This window comes from Rhamphochromis longiceps, linkage group LG22 (genome assembly GCF_057381845.1).
Source record: "Rhamphochromis longiceps isolate RC_006_pf linkage group LG22, R_longiceps_female_GT1.1, whole genome shotgun sequence".
NCBI lineage: Eukaryota > Metazoa > Chordata > Actinopteri > Cichliformes > Cichlidae > Rhamphochromis > Rhamphochromis longiceps.
The window spans coordinates 7,128,512-7,155,070 of NC_140577.1; the positions used below are offsets into that span (position 1 = coordinate 7,128,512).

Here is a 26,559-nt window from a genome sequence, read left to right on the forward strand (position 1 = left end):
CTGCACACGCCTGAGCGAGCACTGAACAAGCCTGGGAGATACAGGATGTTACCAGAAGCATGAGCTTTAAATGAAAGCCTCTGCAGAGTGAATTCGACAGCGTCAGTATTACAGAGACACTCGTGCTCTGCTTGTCACATCAAACCATTTAGCAGACAGGATATAAAAATGTACAGCATGCTTTACTCAGCAACAAGAACTTATCAAAGCTGACAAGGGGCAAGTGCAAGGTTGCACCTCATAGCGCAAACACAGACAACCATTAACATTTAAACCTATAACTATGTTGGATGACCAGTTAATCTGACATTTACATCTCTGGATGGACGCCAGGTTTGAACCCAGAACCTCCTTTCTGAGCACTTACCACCATGTATTTCCACTATATCATTTGAATGGACTGAAGAAGCTTCAGTTAGTCACATGATTTCTGATCTAAATGATTTCTCCTTTAAAATATTTTAATGCAGGACTCAACATAGGGTGCAAAAGGAAACAACTGTGGATCAAGACAGAGGAGAAAGTATTTTGCACAAGTAAAACCATTTAAATTCACATAATCATGAATCAAAAAACAAAAACAATGTAAAACAGGAAAAAACTAAAAGTCACACTAATCAAGACAAGAAGAGATGCAGAAAGAACGACAATAAGAAGAACATACAGGGAAACTACCACTAATAATAATCTAAATATAGCAGGATAAGAGAGACACAAGAAGAATACTAAAATCTCCAAACTGATAGATAAAAATAAATAAATGATGAACTCAAGGGGTAAAAACAAAAACTGGACAAAATCTCAAATAACACAAAATCAGGACCATGTGCAGAAGCATAGCAGAAAACATAGACACAGCTTCAAACTGGGACTTCACTAACCTGTCAGTGAAATCTTGTTGGTTATATCTATTTTTAATTTACAGTCTTACATATTACTGAATCATCGGCCCATCTTATATCAGGACCCTGTAGTCCTGTGATTTTTTTGTTCCACAGTAAAGCTCTTTATTGTCTGTACTTCTGGAACACAGTATGGGTACACACTTTACAGACTGGTAACAGGCAGTTGTGAGGTAACTGTACTGCTCTGTACTGCATTAAAAGAGGCTTACAACTACTTTTTGTCCCCCACACCCACTCTATATGTTTTTATTTAGCTGTGGCAAAATGTCTTTGGATCTCCTTTAACCTTCTTGGGGTTTAAAACAAAAAGAAAAGAGTTGTGTTGAGTTAGATGTAATGGTTGAGTTCATAGGATCAGTTGCTATTTGTTGCATTGCTGTAAATTCACAGTGAGTCTGGACATAAAGTCAAATGTTTCGTTGGCAGGTGGAGAGAAAAATGCCACACAGCAGACTTTGGCAGTGTTAGTTAGGTGTTGCCTGTGTTTCAGCCCCAGGGTGGTTTGTGGCGACGCCAACATTTACTCGACTGCGACCTGCTGCCGCCAGAACTGAATGATCTCCACGCAATCGAGTCTGACTCGCTGACTCACCCGCAAGGCGCTGCCAGGAAAGCTCCAGGTCTAAGTGTTTGGTTTAATAACTGGAGATAATAATCCTTAAATGTTTTTCACCTTTCCCAGCTCTTCTCTCTACGCGCACACATGCATGCACTCTAAACAACCGTCTGCACAGCTGTGAATTTCAACGACATGATGCATGTTTATCCAAAAGGCATGAAAAAGTGGAAAAAGCCATCCTCGTCAAGTGCTCATTAAGAACATATGAGATCATTTGTATTTTCTTCCTCACACCTGAGAGCAGAAATAAATCTGAGAGAAAAGTGTCCTCAAAATGTAAAAGATGCACATAAAATTAACCATAAACTAAATTTACAGTGTGAGCAAGTCGGACTTACAGAGACATTTTTTCCTTCATTTTCTCTGCTTTAAAAGAAGAACTGTGATGATGATGATGATGATGATGATGATGATGATGATGATGGTGTAACTAACATTTAAACATTGTGTGACTTTACTGCATGTAGTTTTGATCATCTGTAATAAAACGATGACCAGAGAACATAAAAGTGACGCCAGATCTCTTAAACCAGACTCCAGCAATAATGAGGATGCCACATCTGTCCTCAGATCTGGTTGTAATTAGACGTGTAACAGTAACAAAAAGGAGAATGCTTATATCTGTTATGTTATATTGTTATTAAGGCTCAATAAGTGATTCTTGAAGGTTTTAGTTCTGTATTTTTGGACTTTTTAATATCACAGTTTTGCAGTAAAGCTGAACACAGTGGATTTTACTTAAAGTGGACATGTGTTTTAGGAGCTGCTAATATTAGACATGTCTAATCTGCAAACAATGAGGTCAGTGTACGTCCAAGGAATATCTGTGTTTCACACTCACACACAGATATTTTTTCTACTCTTGGCTCTGTATGATGTCAGAGACGGGATATCCCTTATATGGTCATCTCCGTCACACTGCTGTGGATGTGAGCACAGATGCCACCTGTTGTTCAAACCTTCTGTTTATGTAGGGCAGCCAATCAGAAGGATGTTGCCTGAAAAGGGGAGGAGCTAAAACAGTTTCAGACAGTGGATAAACTGTTCTCAGGCTCAGGGAAATCAGGATGATTTTGAGCTGTGACTCATACAAAGCTAGTCTAGTAAAGTCCGTAAATATCTATAAATGGATTTATTTATTTTCTTGTTTCACCTTTACTTATCAGTTGGTTCCAGCTGTTTTCATGATTGTGTCAAATTGTATTTCACATGACATTATTCACAGGTTTATCCTTTAACCACACGCTGCCTTCATTTCACCTCCTTTTGATCTATTATCCTTATTTCAAAAGCCATGCATGTGTAGATGTGTGCATGTGAGAGCCAGTCTTACACGCACTCTCACTTACCTAGTGTACAAATTGAATTCCCCTTTTGCTCTTTGTCATCTTCCTTTCCTCCACAAAGCCTGCACATCTAACTTTATTTTTACTTGGCAGGAAACACCAGGTTGGTTCAGATAAACTCATTATATACATACAGACACTCACTGTCTTCACACTAACATCAAAACAAGTGAACACTCACATGGTCCTCTGTTCTGTGAAACTAACATAAGTGAATTAAGTACATTAATAAAACATAAAAGGTCTTTAATGGGAGCTCTACTGCAGCGTCAGGCAACAGATTCCTTTCTCCAAACATTTGCTGACAGATTTAGGAAGGACAAGAAAGTGAAAGCTTCTCTAAAAACAGCCATAAAAGTATCTGACGGGCTTCTCCTGTGAATGGAAGAGAGTCTAAAACATTAATGTGGGAGGCCTTGAAATGGTTCCAGGGCAGGAAATATCCCAAACTTTCTCCATGTCTATGTTGTAAGAGAATCAGCACTGAGATACAAATACAAGACACACACACACACACACACGCAGAGTGAGCCATCTCTCTTGACCTGATTGTGCTGATGATATGTACTCCTTCACCCGGCCCTGACCTACATGCTGTTTTCATGTCTGAAACGTAGACTTTCACTGCCTCTTATCGCTTCCCTGCTTCAACATCCCAACCAACATATTTCCTCACAGAACAAGAGCAAACCTCACTGGAAGAATGTAAACAAATAGCACGGGTGTGCATGTAACACTTTTGGTTCTCTTAAAAAATTTAAGGTATTTATGAAAGACGGTGATTTGATGATGTCATTAAATTGAACATAAATGTAGAAATCACAACAAATGAATAACAGACTAATAATAATGATAAATCATTTAAATCCTCAGTGGAACAGAAGCACTGTGTGTTGCCTAATGCAAGTTAGCAATGCTGAAAGGGTTATTGATGATGTCAGACAGCTTAAAATTGGTGCGCTGATTATAGAAGCAATAAATCTGGCTCCTCGAGGTTTCTGGAGCGCCCGCCTTTTTGGGTTTCAATTATAGTCTCAAAAAAACAAGGAGAGTGCAAAGTGAAGGCATTAAGAAAGTATAATTCACTTTGAGAAGAAACCTCCTGAGTGGTAATCAATATTCTGATGTCAAAATAAATATTGAAAAAAAATCAAATATACCTTCTATATTGATTGAACTAAAAGTAATTTAAGGGAAACATAAGATTAAGAAAAGTGTGATAAGAGAAAAAATGCTGAACAAAGATGTAGGTTGCCAAATAATCTAAAAATTGCTTGTTATTGGCAGCCGTCCTGTTGTTGATAAGATGCTGTGGTTGTTGCCTCATTGGAGAGCTGTTAAGCTGCTATATGATGTGCTATGATCAGAGTTTCCTCTACTGCTGGATCAGCTGTAGGCCAGCAGAGTTATAGAGCATGCTGACGAAGCTGGAGGCCTTACTGTCCATCCACTGAAGCGCATTTATATAAAAGCCTCAAACTGAAAAAATAAGCACAACTATTAGACGCCATCAGAGGGGAAAGCCACACATGAGCCTGCTTTTACTTCATTTCCCTCAATTATCAAACTCGAGGTCCCCTCTTCTCTGTATTTAAAAAAAGGCGTGCTGCCAGTGATCCATTACATGAGCAGGGGAGCCCCGGTCTCTCTAGAGAACTGAGTAACCTACATTTCTCCTCCATCTTCTGTTACCACAAATACGAGAGGATGATACTGGCTCCTGACTTTGACATGTGATCCCTGCACGTAGGAATGTACACAATAAAAATGAGATAAAGCTCATCTCTGCTGCCTTCACAATGAAACTAAGCGTTTTCTTGTATTCAAGGTTCATGTTGCTCACAGCTCTTTATTGACATTTGCTAACCACCATTATTAAAACCGATAACTAAGAAAACAGTGATTATTACATCTGAGTGTTACACGATAACACTTTTAATAACAAGCCGCAGACGTCTTTATCCATCCCATAAATAAAAGACTAGAAATTTCTTCTCATTTCTTTGACATTTAAGGAGATGAGGCTTTTTTCAGAGGATGCTTAATGACTGTTTGAAAGAAGCCCTGTGATTAGTGAAAATGTCAGTGTGCATGTGAGAGTGGATGCATGAGGAATAATTCACGACAAGAAGAAAAAAACCTTTTTGCAGAGATATTTGGTGATAAAAAGACAAATAATATGAGAGCGACGTGTTTCCTTTTAAAGAGTCTTTTCAGGAGCAAAAGGTTGGTCCAATGTCAGCTTTTCTACATTAGAGCTGTAGATGCCCTGCCTATGCAATTCTTATTACTTATTGATTCAAGTCTGTTAATATAAGGGACTGTAAAGCCTATATCAGTTATACTCAACTTACCACCGATGGATGGCCTGGGGGTGACATGGGATGTTCTCAACAAAGATACAAACAGGAGGAGAAACTACACATGACTGAAAACCTAAAGTCAAGGAACTCATCACAAGGGCAGGTAGATGTAGGCACAGTGGGTAAACTAAACTACAGAAGTGTGGAAACACTTGGTTTCTGGCAATAATTATGAACAGTGGGATGTCACACTGACAGGAAGTAAATACGCTGAGAACACTTAACTTATGAAATATTTTCAAACTAAAATGGGGAACAAAAAGTAACCAAAAACTCTGGAACTCTTAACCGTTTTGGTTGTTTATTCATTTCCTTTGATACATATATCCATCCATTTGAGTCTGAGTCACTGGGCAGAAGACTTCCTTCACCCCAGCCAAATGTTCCACTGGGGGACGCTGAGTCGTTCCAAAGCCAGCTGAGAGATATAATCTCTTCAGCATCCAGGAGGCGTCCTGATCAGATACCTGAACAACCTCTATTACTTGTATATTTCTTTATTAATTGGTGCAAAAGCATTTCCTGAGCAAAGCAACCTGAATGTCCCCATGCTGCTGACGTTGCTTATATTTTATGTTTTGTATAAAGCTTCATTTTGATTGAAAATGACACACTACATCCATTTTCTAAACTTCTTATCCAACCATGACATCAGGGGGCTGCGCTGCACCCTAATCCCAGCTGACACAGGGAAAGAGGCAGCAAACACCTAATCCGTGACAAAGGCAGGGCTAAATACAGACAATCATTCATGCTCACATCCACACACCTTGCAGTCAGCTTTGAAATGTCCAACCAATCTCACGTCAGGATCCAGCTGACCAGGAACGTTCAAACTAAGAACCTTTGATGTGCAGCAACTGTGCTTTGCTCCTGTCAGTTTTAATGTTACATCAGAGTGCATTTTTCAGCAGTTTTCCCCTTGTAGCACTAACGCTACAAACCAGACACATATATTTAAAGAGGACTTAAAACTGTGGTTATCCAAACTCAGCCTTCATTGACTCACAAAAAAGGCAAAAGGAAGAACTCGGACAGAACCAGGAAAAGGCAGAAGAGAGACAGTAACACTGTCGTCTCTTATGCAGCAGGTTTTTCATAGAAACTCAGAAGATTTTTCTCAGAGCATGACGTCCCAGCACATTTCAGACCCAGCAACACCCTCAGACAAAAATAAACAAAGCAGGTAGTGTGTGTGCAATGCAGTGAGGAGTGCTCGGACCTTTACACAGGAAGAACCAAACAACCACTCCACAGACACATGGCACAATTACATGGGTCACATCTTGACCCATGTAAGCGTAATAGCTCACAGGATGTTGGGAGGCAATGCCTCACAAACGACCCTGTGATGGCAATGACCCATGAAGCTTCTGAAGACCTCTCTGTATAGTTTCCCTCCTTCATGAAAGCAGGTAAAGTTGTGCCTGAAAGCCCCACTCTGCTTTTATAGAGTTCAATCAGCAAAATTCTGCCTCTTCACCATCTCCTGGAAGCTTCCCTTGAGTGTTGCTCAAAGGCAGAAAGATAAAGTATTACATTTATCAACTCACCTGCGACCCGAACCACCGCCCTCTCTGCTGGGTCCAACACTGAATCTTGGCTCTTCCTCTTCTTCCTCTCATGCTTAGACAGGTTCCATGGCAAAGTGTCTCCCGGTGGGCCCACAAGTCCTGATGTACACGGGGATAACGACCCCCCTGAACGCTCGCTACGGAATGACGGCTCGCTGACGCAGGAGCGCTCACTCAGAGTATCATCATCCGAAGACTCCATCTCTGCTTAGGGCTGCAAGGAGGAGAAGGAAGGAGAGGAAGGATGGTAGGAGGAAAAAGGGATGTGGGAAGGGTGGGAAGAGAAAAGAGGTCAGAAAAGAAGGACAACGTGGAAACACTCGATAATTTATTGCTTGCTTAAAGTGTGATCACGCAGGGGTCATGAATGATGCAAAGTTGTAACATAACAACAGTAGTAATGTAGCAAGACGGATGAGAGAAATGAGGAAGGAGAATGAACTGGGTTAAACTAATCATTGTGTCCAGATGATAGCTTCAGTGTTCAGGAAGCTGCAGATGTGCAGCGACAGCTGGATGGAAGCGAAACAGCGGCTCAGAGAAGAAGACGACACACATCGCACTGGAAATGTCTGAGGCTTGCTCGAATAAACAAAACATGAAAGATGTAACTTTGAGACACAGATGAAATTTCATCCTTAGCTTCAGTTGATCAGAACGCATAAAGCGGACCGCTTGCTTTACCCTCTTAAATCGCTATTTATGTGCTCGGACCGACACATAAATAATGCACAGACTGCTTCTGCAACACGGAGGCGCGGTGGTTTGAACTGTGCCTCACAGCAAGAAGGCTCTGTGTTCAAACCTTGTGATTAGCTGATGCTTTTCTATGTGTTTACATGTTCTCCCTGTGCCTGCATGGGTTTCAGCACTCTGGCTTCCTCTCAGAGGCCAAAGATGGCATCATGTGACATTAACTGTCTAAACTGGCCATAGATGTAGTTATCCAATCACAGTCCTAACACTGTTGACCTGTACATCACCTCTCGGATGGATGCTTCTAAAATAGATGTGGTCCATGTTCCTACATTACTGAAAAAGCTTCTTATTTTGTACATTTTGTGGATTTCTTTACCCCACATGACATTTTTTGCAACATCTATTATTTTAAAAAAAACATCTTTCAAGCTTTTTAAAAACACAATTTTCTTCGAAGTTTTGTGTGCACTGACAAATTGCTCAAATGGGAACTCATTCCAAACTGTTATTTATTTATATTTTTCCTCTATCTTAGTGTGCTCTTTAGACATCCAGATAGATGTCTGCGTTTTCCTAATTACAGTGGAACTCAATGACACTCGCTTCGTGGTGCTCAAACTTTTGATAAACTCCACAGTAATATTTCTTTCCAAAAATCACAACCAGATTGCACAAACAAGTCTGCAAGCTTGTCGTGAGCAGACTCACACTGTTTCCCTTTGGCTGAATCAGACTGCCAGCTACATCACAGCGCTGAAGCATCTATCCGTGATGAGGGGGGTCATGCTCCTGACAGCGTAAACACTGACGCTGTCCTCCCTCAGCTGAGCTGTAAGGTTACAGCTACATTTACAGCCCCTGGACAAACACAAAGATCATGCAAACTTTTTAGGCATAAAAAGAGATAGAAGCTGGTGTAACTGCTCCAGTTTGGACACACACCAGTTTTTATAGATATATGGAAGATTCCAGGTGTGATGGAAGAAAGTAATCTCTGAGCTGAGGTGGGGGGATGGGAAACAGGCTGAGCAGAGGCAGTGATGAAAAAGGAGCAGCGAGATGAGATTTAAAAGTCTGAGTAGCGTTTCTATTTTTAAAGAAGAGTCAATATGCAGGAAGACAGAAGAGAGCTTTTCCCTTTGTCTTCGTCTCGCTTTCACTCCTTATACCTTCTCACGTTTCTACACTTCTATCTGTTGCTCATCTCCACTCTTTAACCTACCTCTCTAAAGCGAATTAGGGGCTGCAGGCGTCACACACACAAGAAGGAAGTGTGTGTGTGTGTGTGTTTGTAGGACTCTGGAGACCCGATGAACTGATCCGTCCATCTCAGGATCAATACATCAATAACTCTAAACTCAGCACCTCTATTCTGAGAGAATGAATTGCCTTATATCAGCTCTTATATTTCAGCTCCACAGGGAGTCCCAGCAGTTCTGTGCTGAGGTTTAAAAACGGGGGACAATAATATCAAATGCAGCTGAATGCATGAGAGAGCAGCAGGATGCTAGCTTGTTATTGTGAAAAAGTACATAAAAGTACAGGTGTTACTAACAGCACTAACAGCTGCTTTGTTCTAATCAAATGAGTCTGTGGCCTGTGCATAAAAGCAGAACCCTGAAACTGAAAGCAGCTAAATGGAATTCAGCCTTGATTAACGTCATCATTTATGACATTTCCTCCCCATTTAAATCAGTGCAGTGGGTAAAATATGCAGACTTTGACCTCAGCAGTAACTATAAAGTGGACTCAGCACAAAGTATAAATTATGGCAGAGCTGTTGTATTTGAATGCACAAATAAATTATGTTTTTCTTGTTTATGTCAGTGTTTATTTTAAACAAGAGTAGAATAAGTTATAATCTTTAAATAATTAGAGATGACATATTACTTTTATTTCCTTGTTTTCAAAAGCCCGCCAACTTCACTAGACGGGGATACTGTTTGTTCTACAGTTCATCCACCGACAGTTAGAGCTAAAAGCGAACACTGCGACCTCTGAGAAATTCTCCTCAGCAAACAATCGGCTTAACCCTCAAAGTGTTGCAGATTGTCGCTGAATAACTTCTGCTGGCTGCCAAAGACTTCGTCACAGTAGATCTGTGTTTACCCCCTCCATGCTGTAGCAGACTACACTGTGGAATGACCTGAGAGGTGGTCACAGAGTGGGAATGATTCACTGCACGACGTGTGAGTCCAACACAACGGCTGAGATTTCCATCTGCTCCGCTGCTGCCAAAAATCCTCCTCCTCCTCCTCCTCCTCCACCTCCGCTGACTGGCCTCTGGCTAAACCGCTGGCAAAACCCCACTTCCTGAATCCCTCCGTCTCCCCAGCAACGCCGCGAGGAAGAGGTTAAATGCCTTCCCAGAATTCTCAGCGACCTCACTGGTGTATAGCTGTGTGTGTAAGTCTGGTTCCCTGCCGCTTTCTGACAGTGAGTCAGTGCCACTGCAACAAGCGGTTTTATAAATAGAGCCAGAACTGAGGCTTCAAAGCCGCACCGTGTCATTACAGCTCCATGAAGACAGAATGAGAACTTTGAAGAAAAAGAAACTACCAGGAGGAGAAACGCGAGCAAGAGCGAACTCACTCCTTCTGTGATGAGACCCTCACCAAGGCGTTTTTACTCACAGACACAGCTTTCCTCAATAAGACCATCAAACAAAAGCACACACACAGTTTGGTGAATTCCAGCCATTACACTTTAAAATATACACTGAAAAGGGGCCATCACAGGTTAATTTGAGCCCTAGTTTCTCAAAAGTGCTTAACTTAATCATTGCTTTCTGACACACCAACTGTTTAATCTTTGCTTCATGTCTACAGAAGAATTACCACCTTTCGGGTGTACACCTTAACCAACCAGTGAAGTTACAGGTTGCCTCTCTTCCTGTTCACACTCACATATCTATTTATATGGAAGATTTTGAAGGAATTTAATTGGTGGCCAGAAAAGATTTGAGTCACCAATTTAATATCTGACCAAACATGCTCACACTTGGCTCTTCTTAATAAAAGTCAGAGTTTTATGTCGTATTATTTCGTCATGGTAAAGATAACTATTGAACTTTTAGAAATAAATATCACTTCAGATTTTTTCCAGTGAGACATTTGTGTACAGTCTGTTAGAATTATTGGAGAAATGTGTGATTTATGGTTAAATATTGAGGTTTTTTTGTAAAGTGACAGTGACCTTTAACCTCCGCTCACCAAATTCTAATCAGTACCTTCAGTCCAAGGTACTCAGGTGATGTGCTGCCATGATTGTTGCTGTCATTAATCACTGGTCTATGAGTCGTCACTCCATGAGAAGCACAGGTCAGTGATGAGTCCCTGCCACTGCACTCAGCTCTGGGTAATCTGCTCCAAATCCCTGCAGGAACATCCATTCCTCTGCATTTCTGCCTCTGTGCCCTTGGGCCTTTCCTCCTTCCTATTAAACTTATTATATCCTATTAATTATGACTTAAAAAAGCAAATGACCAGCAACATGCAATCCAAACACAGAGAGGCCAGCGGGTTCAAACCCAGAACCTTCTTGGTGTTTGGCACTAACCAACACATGACTGTGGTTCATAAAAACTAACCCTGTTCCTCTTGATTTGATTTTAGACTTTCAGTTAAACATTTTTAGACAATCAATATAAAAATGTGCCCCAGATTGAAACTATTTGTTAGATGATTTTTGTTATTAATTTTACAAATCTACTAACTGATAGATCTAAGAGGTATCACGCGACTCTGAAATGACCCACAAATGTTCTTCGAGCCTGAATAAATGTCTTTAAATTATTTGCCTGGTTTAACAAAAGTCAAAAACATCCCATTTACAAAAGGGAGAAAAGCACTGAAAGGTTAAACAACACTGCTGTTGCTTAGGTTTTCTATCAAACAATAATATTGTAATACAGGCGTATTTGTATATATAGGACATATATACACGCAGAGCTTTTGGCCTCTTCCTGTGACAGACTGTAGCAGTTCAATCAAACCAAACAAAGGTACTGGATGGTTGACTGGCCTGATTTATAACTCGCAGCCAGGATTTACATGGACACGGTCTGTTCCCACAGCTTAGTTTCAGCAGCGTGTGTGTGTCTGAATGTGTGTGTGTGTGCTGCAGGAAACAAAAGTAACATAAAACAGAGAGAGACTGTGACAGAGATGTAGAGTGAGAAAGAGCGACGAGGGAAGACAGGAAAAGAGATTTGAGGAGCGAGAGAAATCCAGACATTTGCAGACTAACGGTCGTAACTGCCGGTGAAACTCTAGTCTCTTCAGGGCAGCATTCCAGCATGGTAACAGCCACTGATGAGAGTTTCACTGACATTCATGCTCATTGGACAAAAACAATCCCTGACACACACCGTAACATGAAGCCACCAAACAAGAAAACACAACTGATTAACATGTGACTCATTGTGTACATCCTGCAAAATCTGGGAACCTGCATGCTCCCAACTAACCCAGTAAAACCTGAAACAACCCCCCAAAATAGACTGAGATATGAAGTCTGACAAAGAAACTACAAACTGTAGTTGATTGAAACTAAGTTATTACCTTAACCTGACCTTTTTTTGTATTCTATATATTCTAAATATTATAATGACATCGAAATATACACAAAAAAATTCAAAAAAGAGCATTCAAACTGCTTTGATTGCACTTATGGAAAAGTACGAAAAACATTGATCATTGTTTTCACTTGTAAACCCTTAAAACTTAGTGTCAAGTGCAAATGAAAACTTTCACAGACTACGCTGAGTATTGTGAAGACTAATGTACACTCTCTGGTGTGCTGCTAATCAAATGCACTTAAACAGCTGATTATCAGTAAGTATGGCCACCTCTATAAAAGCAGATGTTTTGACAGTGTGCTGGTCTGGAGCACGTAAGTGATTCACAACGTCACAATCTTCCCAGGAGTGGATGTCCCACCAAATTCCCCCTGAGGTCAGACCGTATAATGCTCAGAGAAACTGTAAAAAACTAAGAGCTACATCTCAGACTCTACAGGCTTCAGTTAGCATGTTAAAGTTAATGACAGTCCAATTAGTGAAAAAATTAACAAATAAAATATGTTAATTTTTTAGAATCAAGAATCAAAGTACAGCAATGACGCAGTGAAAGTACAGACCTTAGCCAGAAATACTGTGGTGGGACCTTATGAGAGCTATGCATAAAAGAGTGTGAAGAAAACGAAGAAAGTTTAGCAAGTTTAGCTCAACAATATGAAATACTGACAGAGGCACACAGGATACTGCTACTAAAGCTGCTGAATTATGAGATAAGCTTAGTTTTTCCTGTAGCTGTACATGTCTTATACTGTGGTTTAATATAGTCACATTTATACAAACTACATTTTTCTATTTCCTTTTTATAAGGATGCACTGATTAGCTTTATTCAGTAATGCAAGTAGCTTTAGCAAATGCTAGCTTACCCACTGTTTCTATTTCTGATGATTAAAATTAAATACATTGAATTTATTATTTGGTTGACTGACCTGATTTATGTGGTGCTGCTAAATCCAGTCAAAGGGGGGGGGGGGGGGGAATCCTAGATAAACATACGCAACTTAAAAGCTAAAAGCTAACTAGTCTAGCTTATTGAGAAAAAAAGGACCTGCTATATTTTATGCTTTTAGTTTTAAGGTTTTCCAGTTTAAGTTGGCTTAAATCCCTTTAGATCATACTTACATTTATTAGATTACAGATAAACAATATAAGTTTGGAAATATATGTATATAAAAAACGAGTCAGCAATCAGTGATTAGCTTAGCATAAGGAAAAAAGGCTAACATTACTAACTGTAAAACTTCAATTTAATTCATTTTTCTTTTGCTTTTAAAAAAAATATATTGCATAAAAAGATGATACTTGCTCCCATGTCTGTATTTAACATATAAAGGTTGACAAGATTATTGTTTGTTTTTGTTTCTTTGTGTATAAATTAGATAAATTACATATTAAGTAAGAAAGATCAGCATGTCACTGAGCTGAAGGGTACAACCCTGTGTCCAAAAAGCTGAGATTCTGTGTAAAATGCAAATAAAACCTGATGTAATGATCTAAAAATCAGTAAAGCTCCTGGAAACAAAACAAAGATAATATATCATATGCTGGAAATAAGATTTATTGTTAAAAAAAACCTGCTTAAAGTTTATGTTTGTTTAAAAAAAAAAAAGGTTAGCATGTTTACATCTGTGTTGCATCACCGTCTCACTGTGAGAATCTGGGAAATAAGGAGAGCCATATCTATAGTTTCCAAAGCAAAACCTTTTCCCATTTTGTCTTATATAGGATGTAGCATTTCAACTCTTCCACGCTTGTGCTGCGTGTCTTCTAAAGGACATATTTGAATAAGATAAGTCAGAAAAAATGGAGAAAGGTAGGACAATGTAAGTGATGCAACTTCTTTCCCTCCCATGCATAAATGTAATAAGCATATCTAAAGCGTGTTCCTTACGTCAGTTATTAAAAGTGTAACTAGTCAGTGTAATATAAGAATGAATGAGAAATGCCTCCCTTTAAACTGCAGCTGCCAGCTATGATGAGTAACACACCAACGACTGACTGACTGGATAAATGAATGGCTAGACTGAGCTCCCCCACACGTGCACACACAGACATACATTAATACACATGCAGACACTCACACGAAAGTATGCATGCATAAATACACAAATGGGACTGGACTGCCAACAAAGCTGCTTGGCATGAGTGTACTGGAGTCCATCAACATGAGAGTGAAAAAAAAGGACAGCTAAACAAAAGAAAGAAAAGTATGTGCATAGATGAGCAAGGATGACACAAGAAACAGGATCTCTTATTTGAATGACCTGATCGTTTGTCATCGTATGCCTGTCTTGTATACGCTCGTCAATATTTACTGCTCCAGGATGTGGCGATAAGCAATGTTAGTGTGTCTGGCTTTGTTCCACCTTTATTCACTCATGGTAAAAATGCTCTCTGCAGACCAGAAAGCTGCAGGGAGAAGAAAATCAACACAGAGAGTCTTGGCCAGACAGACAGGCAGACAGACAGAAGGGTGGAGGTGCCAGTCGTGAATTTCACAAAGAGCAGAGGGACGATTTCAGCACCATGAAAACAATGCTGAATGACTAAATGGATAAGTCACTTTGTTCCCAAACAAGTCCCAGGATAAAAATATCACACTGGCAACAAGCTAGTGAACAGGATGGAAAATATAGTTGATAAAATGCTGGATGTTTACCCTCGGAAGCTGACGGAGACTAAAGTAAAGCTAAAATGTGAATGAAGTTCATTCATCAGGTGGACACCACACTCCAAATGAATGATAACATGCCCACTGGTTCTCAAATGGGGGTAATCCTAGCCTGATAACAGCCAGAACCACTTGAAGAGGAAGGATTTAAAGCTCTGAAATGAGGCAAGGATCATACTATATGCTTGGAAAGTCTTCATTTTTCCTCACCATCAGGCTTTTTAAAATAAAGAAGATAGGTTATAATCAGCCAAAAAGTGACTTGTGTCCACACCAAAGCCATAACCTGTAATGAAGCAAATGAGGCACGGTGGAAACTACATGTTTGGTATAAAAAAAAAGAAAAAAAAAAGGAGAGATGAGTAAAAATCCAAACATCCGCTGGCTCCCAGTGTCTCAGATGTTCAGATTTTGCTGCTTTTATTGTTTTAGTTTTTTAGTTTATCAAAATGAGCAGTTTAGATATATTTATATATTCCAGCATGGATTAATTAGTCTTTTGTTTTTATTTTATTTCATTATAAATTGAGCATCTCTTGGCTTTCAACTGCTGGACGTACAAAAACAGGAAACCTGGAGGCGTCACCTTGAGCTCTAGGCGCCTATAATGTCCACTTTTCACTTGTTTATGACAGTAAGCAACAACAGCTTCCACTGCTGTTAGTCTAAATTGGATGATCTGATTGAAATAAACCAGACATTCCACAATTCATTGCAAATTAAATAACAACCACGTCTCCCACTATAACAGTCCTGTCTTCTATCCCCATCCTCACAGACATGTTGGTGCTTTCCTGCACTGTAACGTGCAGTAGTAAGGAGGTGTGTCGTGGCAGTGCAGAGGAAAAAATGGAAGAAACCAATTTAAAACGACCATTTAAATGGAAATGAAGGTTTGAGAGTGTTAGGAGTGTAGTAGTCTGAAAGCTGAATGTCCAGCATAAGGCTAGAGGGAGATGTATATTTGACCATCTGGTGCTGAACGGCAGGAGGGGACTCCTGCTTGAATCCTGTTTTTCCCTCCCTCTGGCTGCACCTTGCACATTATATCCAGTATTTTCCAGACAGATAGACAGCCTGCAGTTATGGAGCCCACTGGGATTCATGCAGCAGGTAGAGATGGAGGTGCTGCTGGTGATGATGGGGTGTCTCTGGATATAATTGGCTGCAGGGATGCACGGATCAATAATGGCAGCCTCTCACGGGGCGTGTTGGTGCACATATAACAGAGATATAGCTGCAGCTGGTGTCACCAGCGTTGCACGCTTGCCTCGCTCGCTCTCTCTCTGTCTGTCTTTCCCTTTGATTGTGAGGAGGGAATGTGTTTGCATGAATGGACATCAGACATGGAGCCCAAACGCTGTGTGCGCGCACTGAAAGGCTGGAAAGCAGGGAGCTCTTTGTCCAACACACGGCCACTGCTTGGATGGATAACACCAACTAATTACATTTATCCATTTGTGGTTGGCACTGTTGACTAAATGCTGCTTCCATACTGCTGCTGCTGAGTGTCTCATTAGGAGAAACAGCCACGGCAGCCTTCTCACGACCCAGAAACCCCCTCTATATCTCTCTCAGTGTGAATGTCCGCTGGTTATTTCCAGCCCAGCCCTTCAGCACACAAATCATGAGCAGTGTGCTTAGAAACAGGGCGGATGTATGAGATTACTAAAACTTGCAGTGCATCTCCTGGAAATCACGCCAATAAACGCAGAGCTAATGAGCAACACGTTGAGTCTGGGGGAAAAAAACAACAACTCCATCCATATATTATAACCAGTGCACAAGTTATGATTGGTCTGCAGTTCTTATTGAACATGTCTGTAAATTTCTTTTAAAGTGAGTAACAGCGATCCGTTTTGAGCTAATAAGCATCAGTGTTTTGTCCCTGTAAACACTCCATAACAGCAGCGGGCCTGACAGCTCGTGAAAACACATGATCACGATGGTTTGAACGCGCACGAGAGTGTGAAGCACAGACAAGAGCTGCCTGCCTGCATGAGCTCCGGAGCGCTTACCTTCCCCGGGGCAGCAGCGGTCCTGGAATCCGAGCACAGCGCGAGGGAGGCCGGGGATGCTGCCGCCGCTGCTCCCTCTCCTCCTGGGGGTAGATGGGTGGATGGAAGCTTGGATGTTTTCTGGCTTTGTATTCAAGGTTTTTTGCTCCAAAACCGAACCGACACGCAGCCGGTAGGATCAGGCTGGAGAGAACAGCGGGCAACGTGATCCTGAATGGTAATGGCTGTCCTATTCCTCCTCCTTTCCCCCCTCTCTCAGTCTCTGCTTCTCTCTCTCTCTCTCTGCTCCTCTCGCCTTCAGCAACCCCCCACCAGCCCTCTCCCGGTCCGCTTTCACACACACACACACAACCTCTCTTTTCTGTTAAATAGGCAGTTTTCACGGCTACGATACTTAACCCATGACTACTGAGTGTGTAAGTGTCGCGGAAATTGAGATTTCGGGTGTACTCCTGCGTCATCTGTGGCTCAGCAGCACCGCCAAACCTGGACCGAGACACACACACACACACACACACACACACACACACACACACACACACACACACACACACACACACACACACACACACACACACACACTTTCTCTTAAATCTCTTAGAGAATAGGGAAACCACAGGCGTTCACAGTGGTGCATTTGCTCCATTCACATATTTCGGGATTATGTAAAAGAAGCAGCGCTTGATCTGGTCCGCGCTTTTACGCCACATGCGATCGTATTAATCTGGGATTTTATAATCCCTCCATACTACCATCGCCACCCCTCCTCTCCCTTCTCCAAACAGCTGGAGGAAGGCAGGGAGTATCTTAAAAAGCAATTGATTACAGCTGGAGGAAGGGAGCGCAGTGGAAAGCATTGGGAGAGTTTGGGGTGCCGCTCCCAGTCTTCTGGGAGGAGATCCTTCACAGTCTGAGCTGACGCTGGAGTCCCGCATTACTCATTTGGAGAAAACTGGACTCCTGGAACAGACCGGACTTCACCGCTCTGTATCTAAACATATATAATTTAATTAAATAAAAGGAAAAAAAAAAGGATTATATGAAGGTATCTCTAATATGAAACCACAGAAGATCAACACAGATTCATGCAGTTATCACTTTGGCCCCATGTGGCATTTTCATGTCTTTTAGCTCACTGATTTGGGGTTGCCAATCACTATCATGCTCCAGTTTGCCTCCAGAAAAACACAAAAAGGCTCCAGGAAAAGGCCTCTAAAACAAATTAGTCTTCACCTGATTTAAATGTCACCATCCTCCCTTTCAAGATCATCTTCTCATGCAGCTCTCGATCATGTTAAACACTGCTTCTCTTTTTAAATTGCTCTGTGGAACTTTTTACCGCTCTGGTCTGGGATCTGTTTCAATCTTCTCTTTTCACTAAACTGACCGTCAGGTTGCATGTGATGATAAAAGCTAAAGTCTGAAGTGGGGTGATATATGCGGGTTTCATTAAGGAGCGTACTGACCAACCTGTAGTGGTAATGTTCAGTGCAGTGAGTAAAAATGATGTTTTTTAAGGTATCAGTGTATTTGGCGCTCAGGCTGATAAGACGTTGGTTTAAATCAGTACCACTGTAATACCTGGATGTATGGCAGGTTGGGTTGTCCAGCCACTGCTGCAGGATAATCCCAGTTTTCACCCTCCCTCCGTCACAGCTGATCAGCCCGGTCACAGAAGGAGAAGCACAGCTGGATTATCTGCACTGCTGCCAGTTTCACCAAACAGCGCATGAACCACCAGCTACACAAAGTGTAAAGTTTACTGATCTCAAGATTCTTTCACTTGCAGTTAATTATTGACCAATGCTGAACTGATCATCGTTACATTGTGTAAAACGTTGTTCACAGCTGGAATGTTGTGATAATGGGAAGCATAAATCATTTCTGGAAATCTTTTGCAGCGCAGGCGGGATTATCTTTAATTTCCAGTTTAATAAAGCCAATCTGGATTTGAACTGGAAAACAGTGGGACCAGCTGCTTTCAGAGTGTGTGACTCAGTCCTCATGGAAAAACATTCACCCACACGTGAGGACAAACAGTCAAAACCTCAGAGGAGGTTGGTGAGACTTTAACACTCTGGGGACTTAGCTGAAACAAAAAGATAGAGGGATACAGAAGGTATCAAGCAATCATTGTGACGAGTCACATTTCTTTCTGTTGCAAAAAAAAAATCTACCATGTTTGACCTTCAAATGACCTTAAAAACAAGACCTGATGTCAGGAATATAGGCAGATCACTGGTAAACTAAACTCACTCAGCTTTGGTATACAAATCTGAGAATCAGTGTGTGAAAAAACATACAAATATAGGATAAACTCATCTCCATGTCATGAACCATGAACCCCCCACCATTAATTTTGCAGAGGATCTGACCTCTGTGTCCTCACTGGTGGCTACAGGGATGCATATAATTAAATCTCACGGTGGAGTCTGCATGTATAAAAGAACCAGAGGACGAATAAACAAAGAATTACCATAAATGCAGCCATGAAACTCGAGTGGGTTGAAGAAGAAGTGCCTGGGTGTAAAATCTGAGGAACCTGAGTGTTTTATCTGTGCTCCTGCTCCATCTTGTGGTGGCTCATGAAGCCTCCTAACCCCATCAGCCTGATTTAAAGGCTGCTTATTGACTCAAGGATGTCAGGGAGCATCCATTCAGATCTATCTCTCATCAGGGTGGTTGAGCTGTCCCTCGGGAGCACTCACTCACTGATCCACAGTACACTTTACTAAAATTAGGTCAGTGGGTTAAGAAAATAGACTTCACTTTAACTTGCACTTATATTAAGACACCGCAGAGCAGACTGCTGACTACAACAACTGGAAGGGCAGTAAATCATTTCATAGAAGTCAATAAAGCAGCTGTGGTGAGGATATTAAATTCAACAACTGTTGGTTTACTCACTGCATCACTCACAGGCCTGACTTTTAATGCAAACATTAAATTCTGATTTAACCAATATTCAGCTCAACATTAGGGTTTAAGGGCTAAACACACAGAGCACTTTGGAAAATTACAATAACAAAAGATGAAGGGTAGACCAGCTGTTATACGTGCACATTTCAAACCATTAAGTCTGACAGCTTCCTGGAGGTTTTTGAGGAAGCTCAACTGGGAGCAGACCCAGAAGTCATTGAAGAGATCATATACCTCCTCTACGTAGCCAAACCGCAAACACAGAACTGCATGTGCTATGTAACTTTTACAATAATAAAAACTGTGCTGCATTCAAATGTTTTAGGAGCATTTAGTGTTGTTTCATTAATCTTAACCAGCTCGCAATGTGTTTTTAATAGACACTTTGCTTGTGTGAGTTTTGCAAAGGAGATATTCCATATAGTAATAATAGATGCTCTGTCTATTAGTGTAAAATAGAAATACTTAGTACCTCAAATTCTAGTCTTTTTTGTTTGCTGTTGTTTTGTTTGTATTTGAATATCTTGCTAAAATCAAGAAAATGCACAACAATGTCAGTTTACTGGACTGTTTTTTTCTTATTACAAAGTACTGAGTTTGTACATTTTTTGTGAGCCTGTAAATAGAACCAATAAATTTAAAACTGCAAATGAATTAAGATGAGAAATAAGATGAATCCATCTCCTCAAACACCCTTATATATAGTGTAAATTTCAGAATACTATAAGGAAGATAACAGGAAATGAGAAGGTGACGACAGTGGGTGATAACATTTATTTGCAAACTTGTACAGGTGAACAGGAAATAAGAGATATCTGATTGGCTATACACAAGAACAGAACTGCGGACAGCTGGATGTTCCTTCATGGAGTCTGTTCAGCCTTGCCTGTGTGGTGGCTCGGCGGCGTGTATTTCCCCTCCTTAATCAGCTTGTCGCGCTGCTGACGGATGGCATGCAGCCTTTCGTGCTGCAGGGAAGATGGGGAGAAGAGAGATATATATAACAGGAATTCAAAATAAAGGGTGTTCTGCATCACCTTTCAGTTCAAAGTAAAAAAAATTTGTTCTTCTGCCACCATCTTTTACTCCTTGCAACATGCGTCACTGTTAAACACCACAAGCTTTAGCTCCATTGGCTCTACAGTCCCAACCACGGTTCTGTAAAAGCAGCATCTTCCTGTCCACATGCACTCAGCAGAGATGCAGGGATTCCTCTGAGTGATGTTCTAACATCTCAAACGGCCTGTTTTAATGAATGCTGATGTTAAAATTTGGCATGAAGATGCCGCACAGTTAATCTTTAAAACATGTCCTCAGTGGAAGCAAATCTGACGTGAAACCTTGAGGCCGAAGCGGACATGCATCTTGAATCAGCACTTCATCCCGCTCCATCGTGTTTTCAAATGATGACACACGGCTAACAAGCAAAGAGCGAGAGTCTGAACTTTGTGCTGCTGCTGCACTTCCACCCAGAGCTGTCAGTCTGTCCTCTGCTGACTCCTCCACTCTGTCAGATAGGCTGACTTCAGTTCAACTACATTACTTTGCAGATTTGAAATGGACGCTAGTTTTTCTTTCACTTTTTAAATAGTTTTCTTATTATTCAAACTCTGCATGACAATCAAGTCATTTAATGCCACAAAGGTTAACAGAGATGCCAACATGTCAAATACTCAGGCAAAATAGGCTGGTTTGTTGAATTAAGTAAGTAAGTAGAACTTTATTTACATAGCACCTTTCTAGATAAAAGATCACAAAGTGCTTCACACAAGGATAACAAAGTATAAAACAAAACAGACAACAGTTAACAAAATGCAATTCTAAAAAGATGTGTTTTTAGTTGTTTTTTTGAAAGAAGCTACTGAGTCCACAGATCTTATGCTCAGTGGGAGAGAGCTCCACAGCCTGGGAGCCACAGTGGCAAAAGCTCTGTCTCCCTTCACTCTCCACTTTGTATGGTGAATGATAAGTAGACCCTGGTCACATGACCTAAGAGACCTGCTAGGAACATAAGTCTGTAGAAGTTCAATGATGTAGGAAGGTGCTTGACCATGAAGAGCTCTATAAGTCAGTACTAGAATCTTGAAGTGGACCCTGAATTCGATGGGGAGCCAATGCAGCTGTATTAAAAACGGTGTCACATGTGAGTACTTCGATGTTTCGGTCAGAAGTCTTGCTGAAGCATTTTGAACAATCTGCAGACGCTGCAGGGAGTTTTTATTTAAACATGTAAACAGTGAATTACAGCAGTCCAGTCTTGATGAAATGAAAGCATGAATGACAATCTCCTGTCTTTGCTCCTACGCAGAGATTTATATTAATATTCCAAAAGGAGTCAAAATGAGGACAAATAATGAGAAAGCAGATGGCCACGTCACTGCAAGCATAATTGACTAACAGCACATTGATTTTTTCCCCCCCAATATAAAGATACAGTGGGGCAAAAAAGTATTTAGTCAGCCACCGATTGTGCAAGTTCCCCCACTTAAAATGATGACAGAGGTCAGTAATTTGCACCAGAGGTACACTTCAACTGTGAGAGACAGAATGTGAAAAAAAAATCCATGAATCCACATGGTAGGATTTGTAAAGAATTTATTCGTAAATCAGGGTGGCAAATAAGTATTTGGTCACCTCAAACATGGAAAATCTCTGGCTCTCACAGACCTGTAACATCTTCTGTAAGAAGCTTTTCTGTCCCCCACTCGTTACCTGTATGAATGGCACCTGTTTGAACTCATCATCTGTATAAAAGACACCTGTCCACAGCCTCAAACAGTCAGACTCCAAACTCCGCCATGGCCAAGACCAAAGAGCTTTCGAAGGACACCAGGAAAAGTATTGTAGACCTGCACCAGACTGGGAAGAGTGAATCTACAATAGGCAAGCAGCTTGGTGTGAAAAAATCAACTGTGGGAGCAATCATCAGAAAATGGAAGACATACAAGACCACTGATAATCTCCCTCGATCTGGGGCTCCACGCAAGATCTCATCCCGTGGGGTCAAAATGATCATGAGAACGGTGAGCAAAGATCCCAGAACCACACGGGGGGACCTGGTGAATGACCTGCAGAGAGCTGGGACCAAAGTAACAAAGGTCACCATCAGTAACACACTACAACGGCAGGGAATCAAATCCCGCAGTGCCAGACGTGTTCCGCTGCTGAAGCCAGTGCATGTCCAGGCCCGTCTGAAGTTTGCCAGAGAGCACATGGATGATACAGCAGAGGATTGGGAGAATGTCATGTGGTCAGATGAAACCAAAGTAGAACTTTTTGGTATAAACTCAACTCGTCGTGTTTGGAGGAAGACGAATACTGAGTTGCATCCCAAGAACACCATACCTACTGTGAAGCATGGGGGTGGAAACATCATGCTATGGGGCTGTTTTTCTGCTAAGGGGACAGGACGACTGATCCATGTTAAGGACAGAATGAATGGGGCCATGTATCGTGAGATTTTGAGCCAAAACCTCCTTCCATCAGTGAGAACTTTGAAGATGAAACGAGGCTGGGTCTTCCAACATGACAATGATCCAAAACACACCGCCCGGGCAACAAAGGAGTGGCTCCATAAGAAGCATTTGAAAGTCCTGGAGTGGCCTAGCCAGTCTCCAGACCTCAACTCCATAGAAAATCTGTGGCGGGAGTTGAAAGTCCGTGTTGCTCGGCGACAGCCCCAAAACATCACTGCTCTCGAGAAGATCTGCATGGAGGAATGGGCCAAAATACCAGCTACTGTGTGTGCAAACCTGGTAAAGACCTATAGTAAACGTTTGACCTCTGTTATTGCCAACAAAGGTTATGTTACAAAGTATTGAGTTGTATTTTTGTTATTGACCAAATACTTATTTTCCACCCTGATTTACGAATAAATTCTTTACAAATCCTACCATGTGGATTCATGGATTTTTTTTCACATTCTGTCTCTCACAGTTGAAGTGTACCTCTGGTGCAAATTACTGACCTCTGTCATCATTTTAAGTGGGGGAACTTGCACAATCGGTGGCTGACTAAATACTTTTTTGCCCCACTGTAAACTGTAGTGAAAGTGCTCTGTCCAACAACACATGGGCTGTCATGCCAAGTGTGGTGTGGAGGAGGTGAGATTCGGGTGATGTGTTAATTTTTAACAGTTTGAGAGAAGATTCATCCTCTTAATGGAACTAGATATAACTTACGGTTCTAGCTTATTACAACTATCCTCTATAATTAGATTACTTTAGTATCTAATCGTTATTTCTGATAATGCAGCAGCCGTTAATTAAACCAGTGCAATTTGCACAGAAGCAGTCGAGTATGAGGAGTCAGATTACCGTCTTCTGCCTGTGCATGCACTCATAGAAGTCCTCAAACTCCAGCTGGCACTCCTTCTTGGCACGGGTCTGCCCGATGCCATGAGAACATTCGATCCACTCCTTCTCGAAGGCGTGGCAGCGTGCCGCCCGCTTGTTGGGCTGCTCTCCGCTCTGCAGCAGCAGCCAGCGGTCCAAGTTGATACCGAGCCGCGACTGCAGATCCACGAACGGCATGATGCTGAACGAGGAGAGGCACAGGACCGAGAGAGATTAAAGTGAGGCAGGACAGGGCAAATTTTATGCTTTTAATTTAAAATGAAACTTAACAAATTAAAACTGGAATTTGTAAGCTGGTCTAACTGAACTCTAGACATATCAGTAACTGTAATCACTGAATAACTTATATCAGTATAAGTATACAGGTATTTGGATCTACGGTATTTTATATCTATAAAGGCAGAAGTAAGGATTTTAATAAAAACTAAGCACTCATGAGTTTTTAAATATAGCAAGCAAAAAAAAGCAAAAACTCAAAGTGATACAATAAAAAACGAGTTCAACTAAATCAACCTAAATTCTGCCCAAATCAGGGGGTTGTGATTTAGTGGTATTAGTGATGAAACTTACAATTACATTTCAAATGTAAGAATAAACTATAGTAAATAACAAGCTCCTGTAAAGTCTTTTTTATATACTTTTGGACATCATCCCCCTTCTCTTCAACTTCTCTCAGCCAAACTATTAAAAAAAATATATATACAGAAAAATGAATAAATTAAAGGAGAAATTAAAAAACAAAAAATTTAAATCCCAAAATTTTGTATGTTTGATTCTTTTGGCCACAGTTATCTTTAAAAATCTGCTACTATGACAGCACTACCCAGTTTAAAGGAGGACAGTAATTTAAGTATTTTATTTCTATATCAACAACAAAATAAAAAGCTGGCTATTTAACTTTTAGTGTTTCATTATCTTTCAGCTGTTGGATCATCTGTCTCTCTCTCATACAAGCCCTCTACATGTCCTCCTTTTACTACATTCGAGCTCCGTCTTCAGACAGCATATCCCCTCTCTCTTCTCTGCACATGCCCAAACCATCTCAGCCTTGCTTCTCTAACTTTGTCTCCAAACTGCTCGAACTGATCTGTCCCTCTGATATACTCATTTCTAATCTTCAACTCGACCACCTGTCTTTTTGATTAACCAACCATCGTCCAGTCACAGCAGGTCTCACTACATCTTGCAAACTTTCCTCTTCACTCTTTCTATCACAAATCAACCCCCGACACTCGTCTTCACCCACTCCACCCTGCCCACCTTAAAAATATAAATGCTCAGACTCACTGCCTACACTACAAGCAGACTAATCATCCTCACATCTCCACAGAGCCATGGAAAAAATCTGGACTCTTAGTAAACGCCAAACTGTCTGCTAACAGCTAACCGTAGACAGCCCGTCGTAAACATTACAGGAAAAACACATAAAGACGAAAATATTCGTATCTGTAATTAAAGTTAACAAATGTATGAAGTAGTTATGGCTGTTGAAATGAATCCGTTACATTACGATAATATAACCCGCTGCTGAAATCACCCTTCAATGACAGCCACCCATGCTAATCACGGACCGCATTTATTTCACAGTATTTGCTCACTGACGCAATTTTCAAACTTCATTTAAAATCTGCGGTGTAGCAAACACGTCCACAGCCTGTTTACGTGTCGCTATTTCCCGTTAAATGTTTGTATTTACCGTGTTTTCTTCAAGGCGTTTTAACCTTCCTCCGATTCTGCACGCCCCGCTTTACGGCTGCTGAACAAAAACACTGCCGTAAAGTGACCGACTGGGGTGGAAACACATCTGCCCTTCTTTTGCACCACCGCCATCTGCTGGTGTGGCCTCAAAAGTACAGTTACATTTTATTTAGCAATTTAACAAAGCTGTGTTGAAGCAGCACCAAAGTTTAGCGATTTTCAGAAAAAATTCGATGATTTTGATAATGTGTAATATTAAAGTATAATAAGATATAATAATCCTAATGCAATGTTGCTTTTAAGAGAACTATAGAGAAGATTATGAGGAGTTGCACTGTTTTTCTGTGGCTGTAGATAAAGCATATGATAGGGTTACAAGAGAGAATGAAGCTGCATGAGGAAGTAAGGAGTGGCAGAGAAGTATGCGAGGCTGGTGCAGGATGTGAATGAGGACAGTGAGACAGTGGTCAGATAAGCGGTAAGAGTAACAGATGAGTTCAAGGTGGGGGTGAGATTTTGGTTTGCAGTGGTGAGGGACAGGCTGACAGATGAGATCAGGCAGGAGGCTCCGTGGACTGAGAGTAGGGAGCAGGTAGAAGAAAGCCTGGAGAGGTGGAGGCATGCTCTGGAGAGAAGAAGAAGAGTGAAAGCCATTAGAAGCAAGACAGCATACGTGTCTGTGAATGAGAGGAAGACAGATATAACAGGAGATGCAGGGAGAATGAGTAGATGCTGGATAACAGTATTTTTTAGTTTTTCTACATAATAAAGAAATGTGGTAAATGAAAGAAATGTGTCAGCACAGCTCTTAAGGC

The 26,559-nt window shown here is 41.1% G+C and overlaps 2 protein-coding genes across 11 annotated transcripts in view; both read right to left on the reverse strand.

Annotated features, from left to right (window-relative positions):
• macf1a (microtubule actin crosslinking factor 1a) overlaps nt 1-17,237 on the reverse strand; it is a 234,715-nt gene extending 217,478 nt beyond the window's left edge. For 7 of the 10 annotated variants that reach the window (XM_085396343.1, XM_085396334.1, XM_085396341.1 and 4 more), the window contains exons 1-2: nt 16,773-17,237; nt 6,787-7,021 (exon numbers count right to left, since the gene is read on the reverse strand). In XM_085396343.1, the coding sequence (XP_085252469.1) occupies nt 6,787-7,009 (223 nt within the window). In that variant the 5' untranslated portion in view covers nt 7,010-7,021; nt 16,773-17,237. The remainder of the gene's footprint in view (nt 1-6,786; nt 7,022-16,772) is intronic. The other 3 variants (XM_085396333.1, XM_085396339.1, XM_085396332.1) reach the window with 1 other exon arrangement.
• Nucleotides 17,238-20,446: 3,209 nt separating this feature from the next.
• Nucleotides 20,447-25,872, reverse strand: ndufs5 (NADH:ubiquinone oxidoreductase subunit S5). The gene is made up of 3 exons (XM_085396344.1): nt 25,743-25,872; nt 24,008-24,227; nt 20,447-20,659 (listed from the first exon to the last, which is right to left on the reverse strand). Exons 2-3 carry the CDS (start codon nt 24,221-24,223, stop codon nt 20,555-20,557), a joined length of 321 nt encoding a protein of 106 aa, XP_085252470.1. The 5' UTR covers nt 24,224-24,227; nt 25,743-25,872; the 3' UTR covers nt 20,447-20,554.
• Nucleotides 25,873-26,559: the final 687 nt, after the last annotated feature.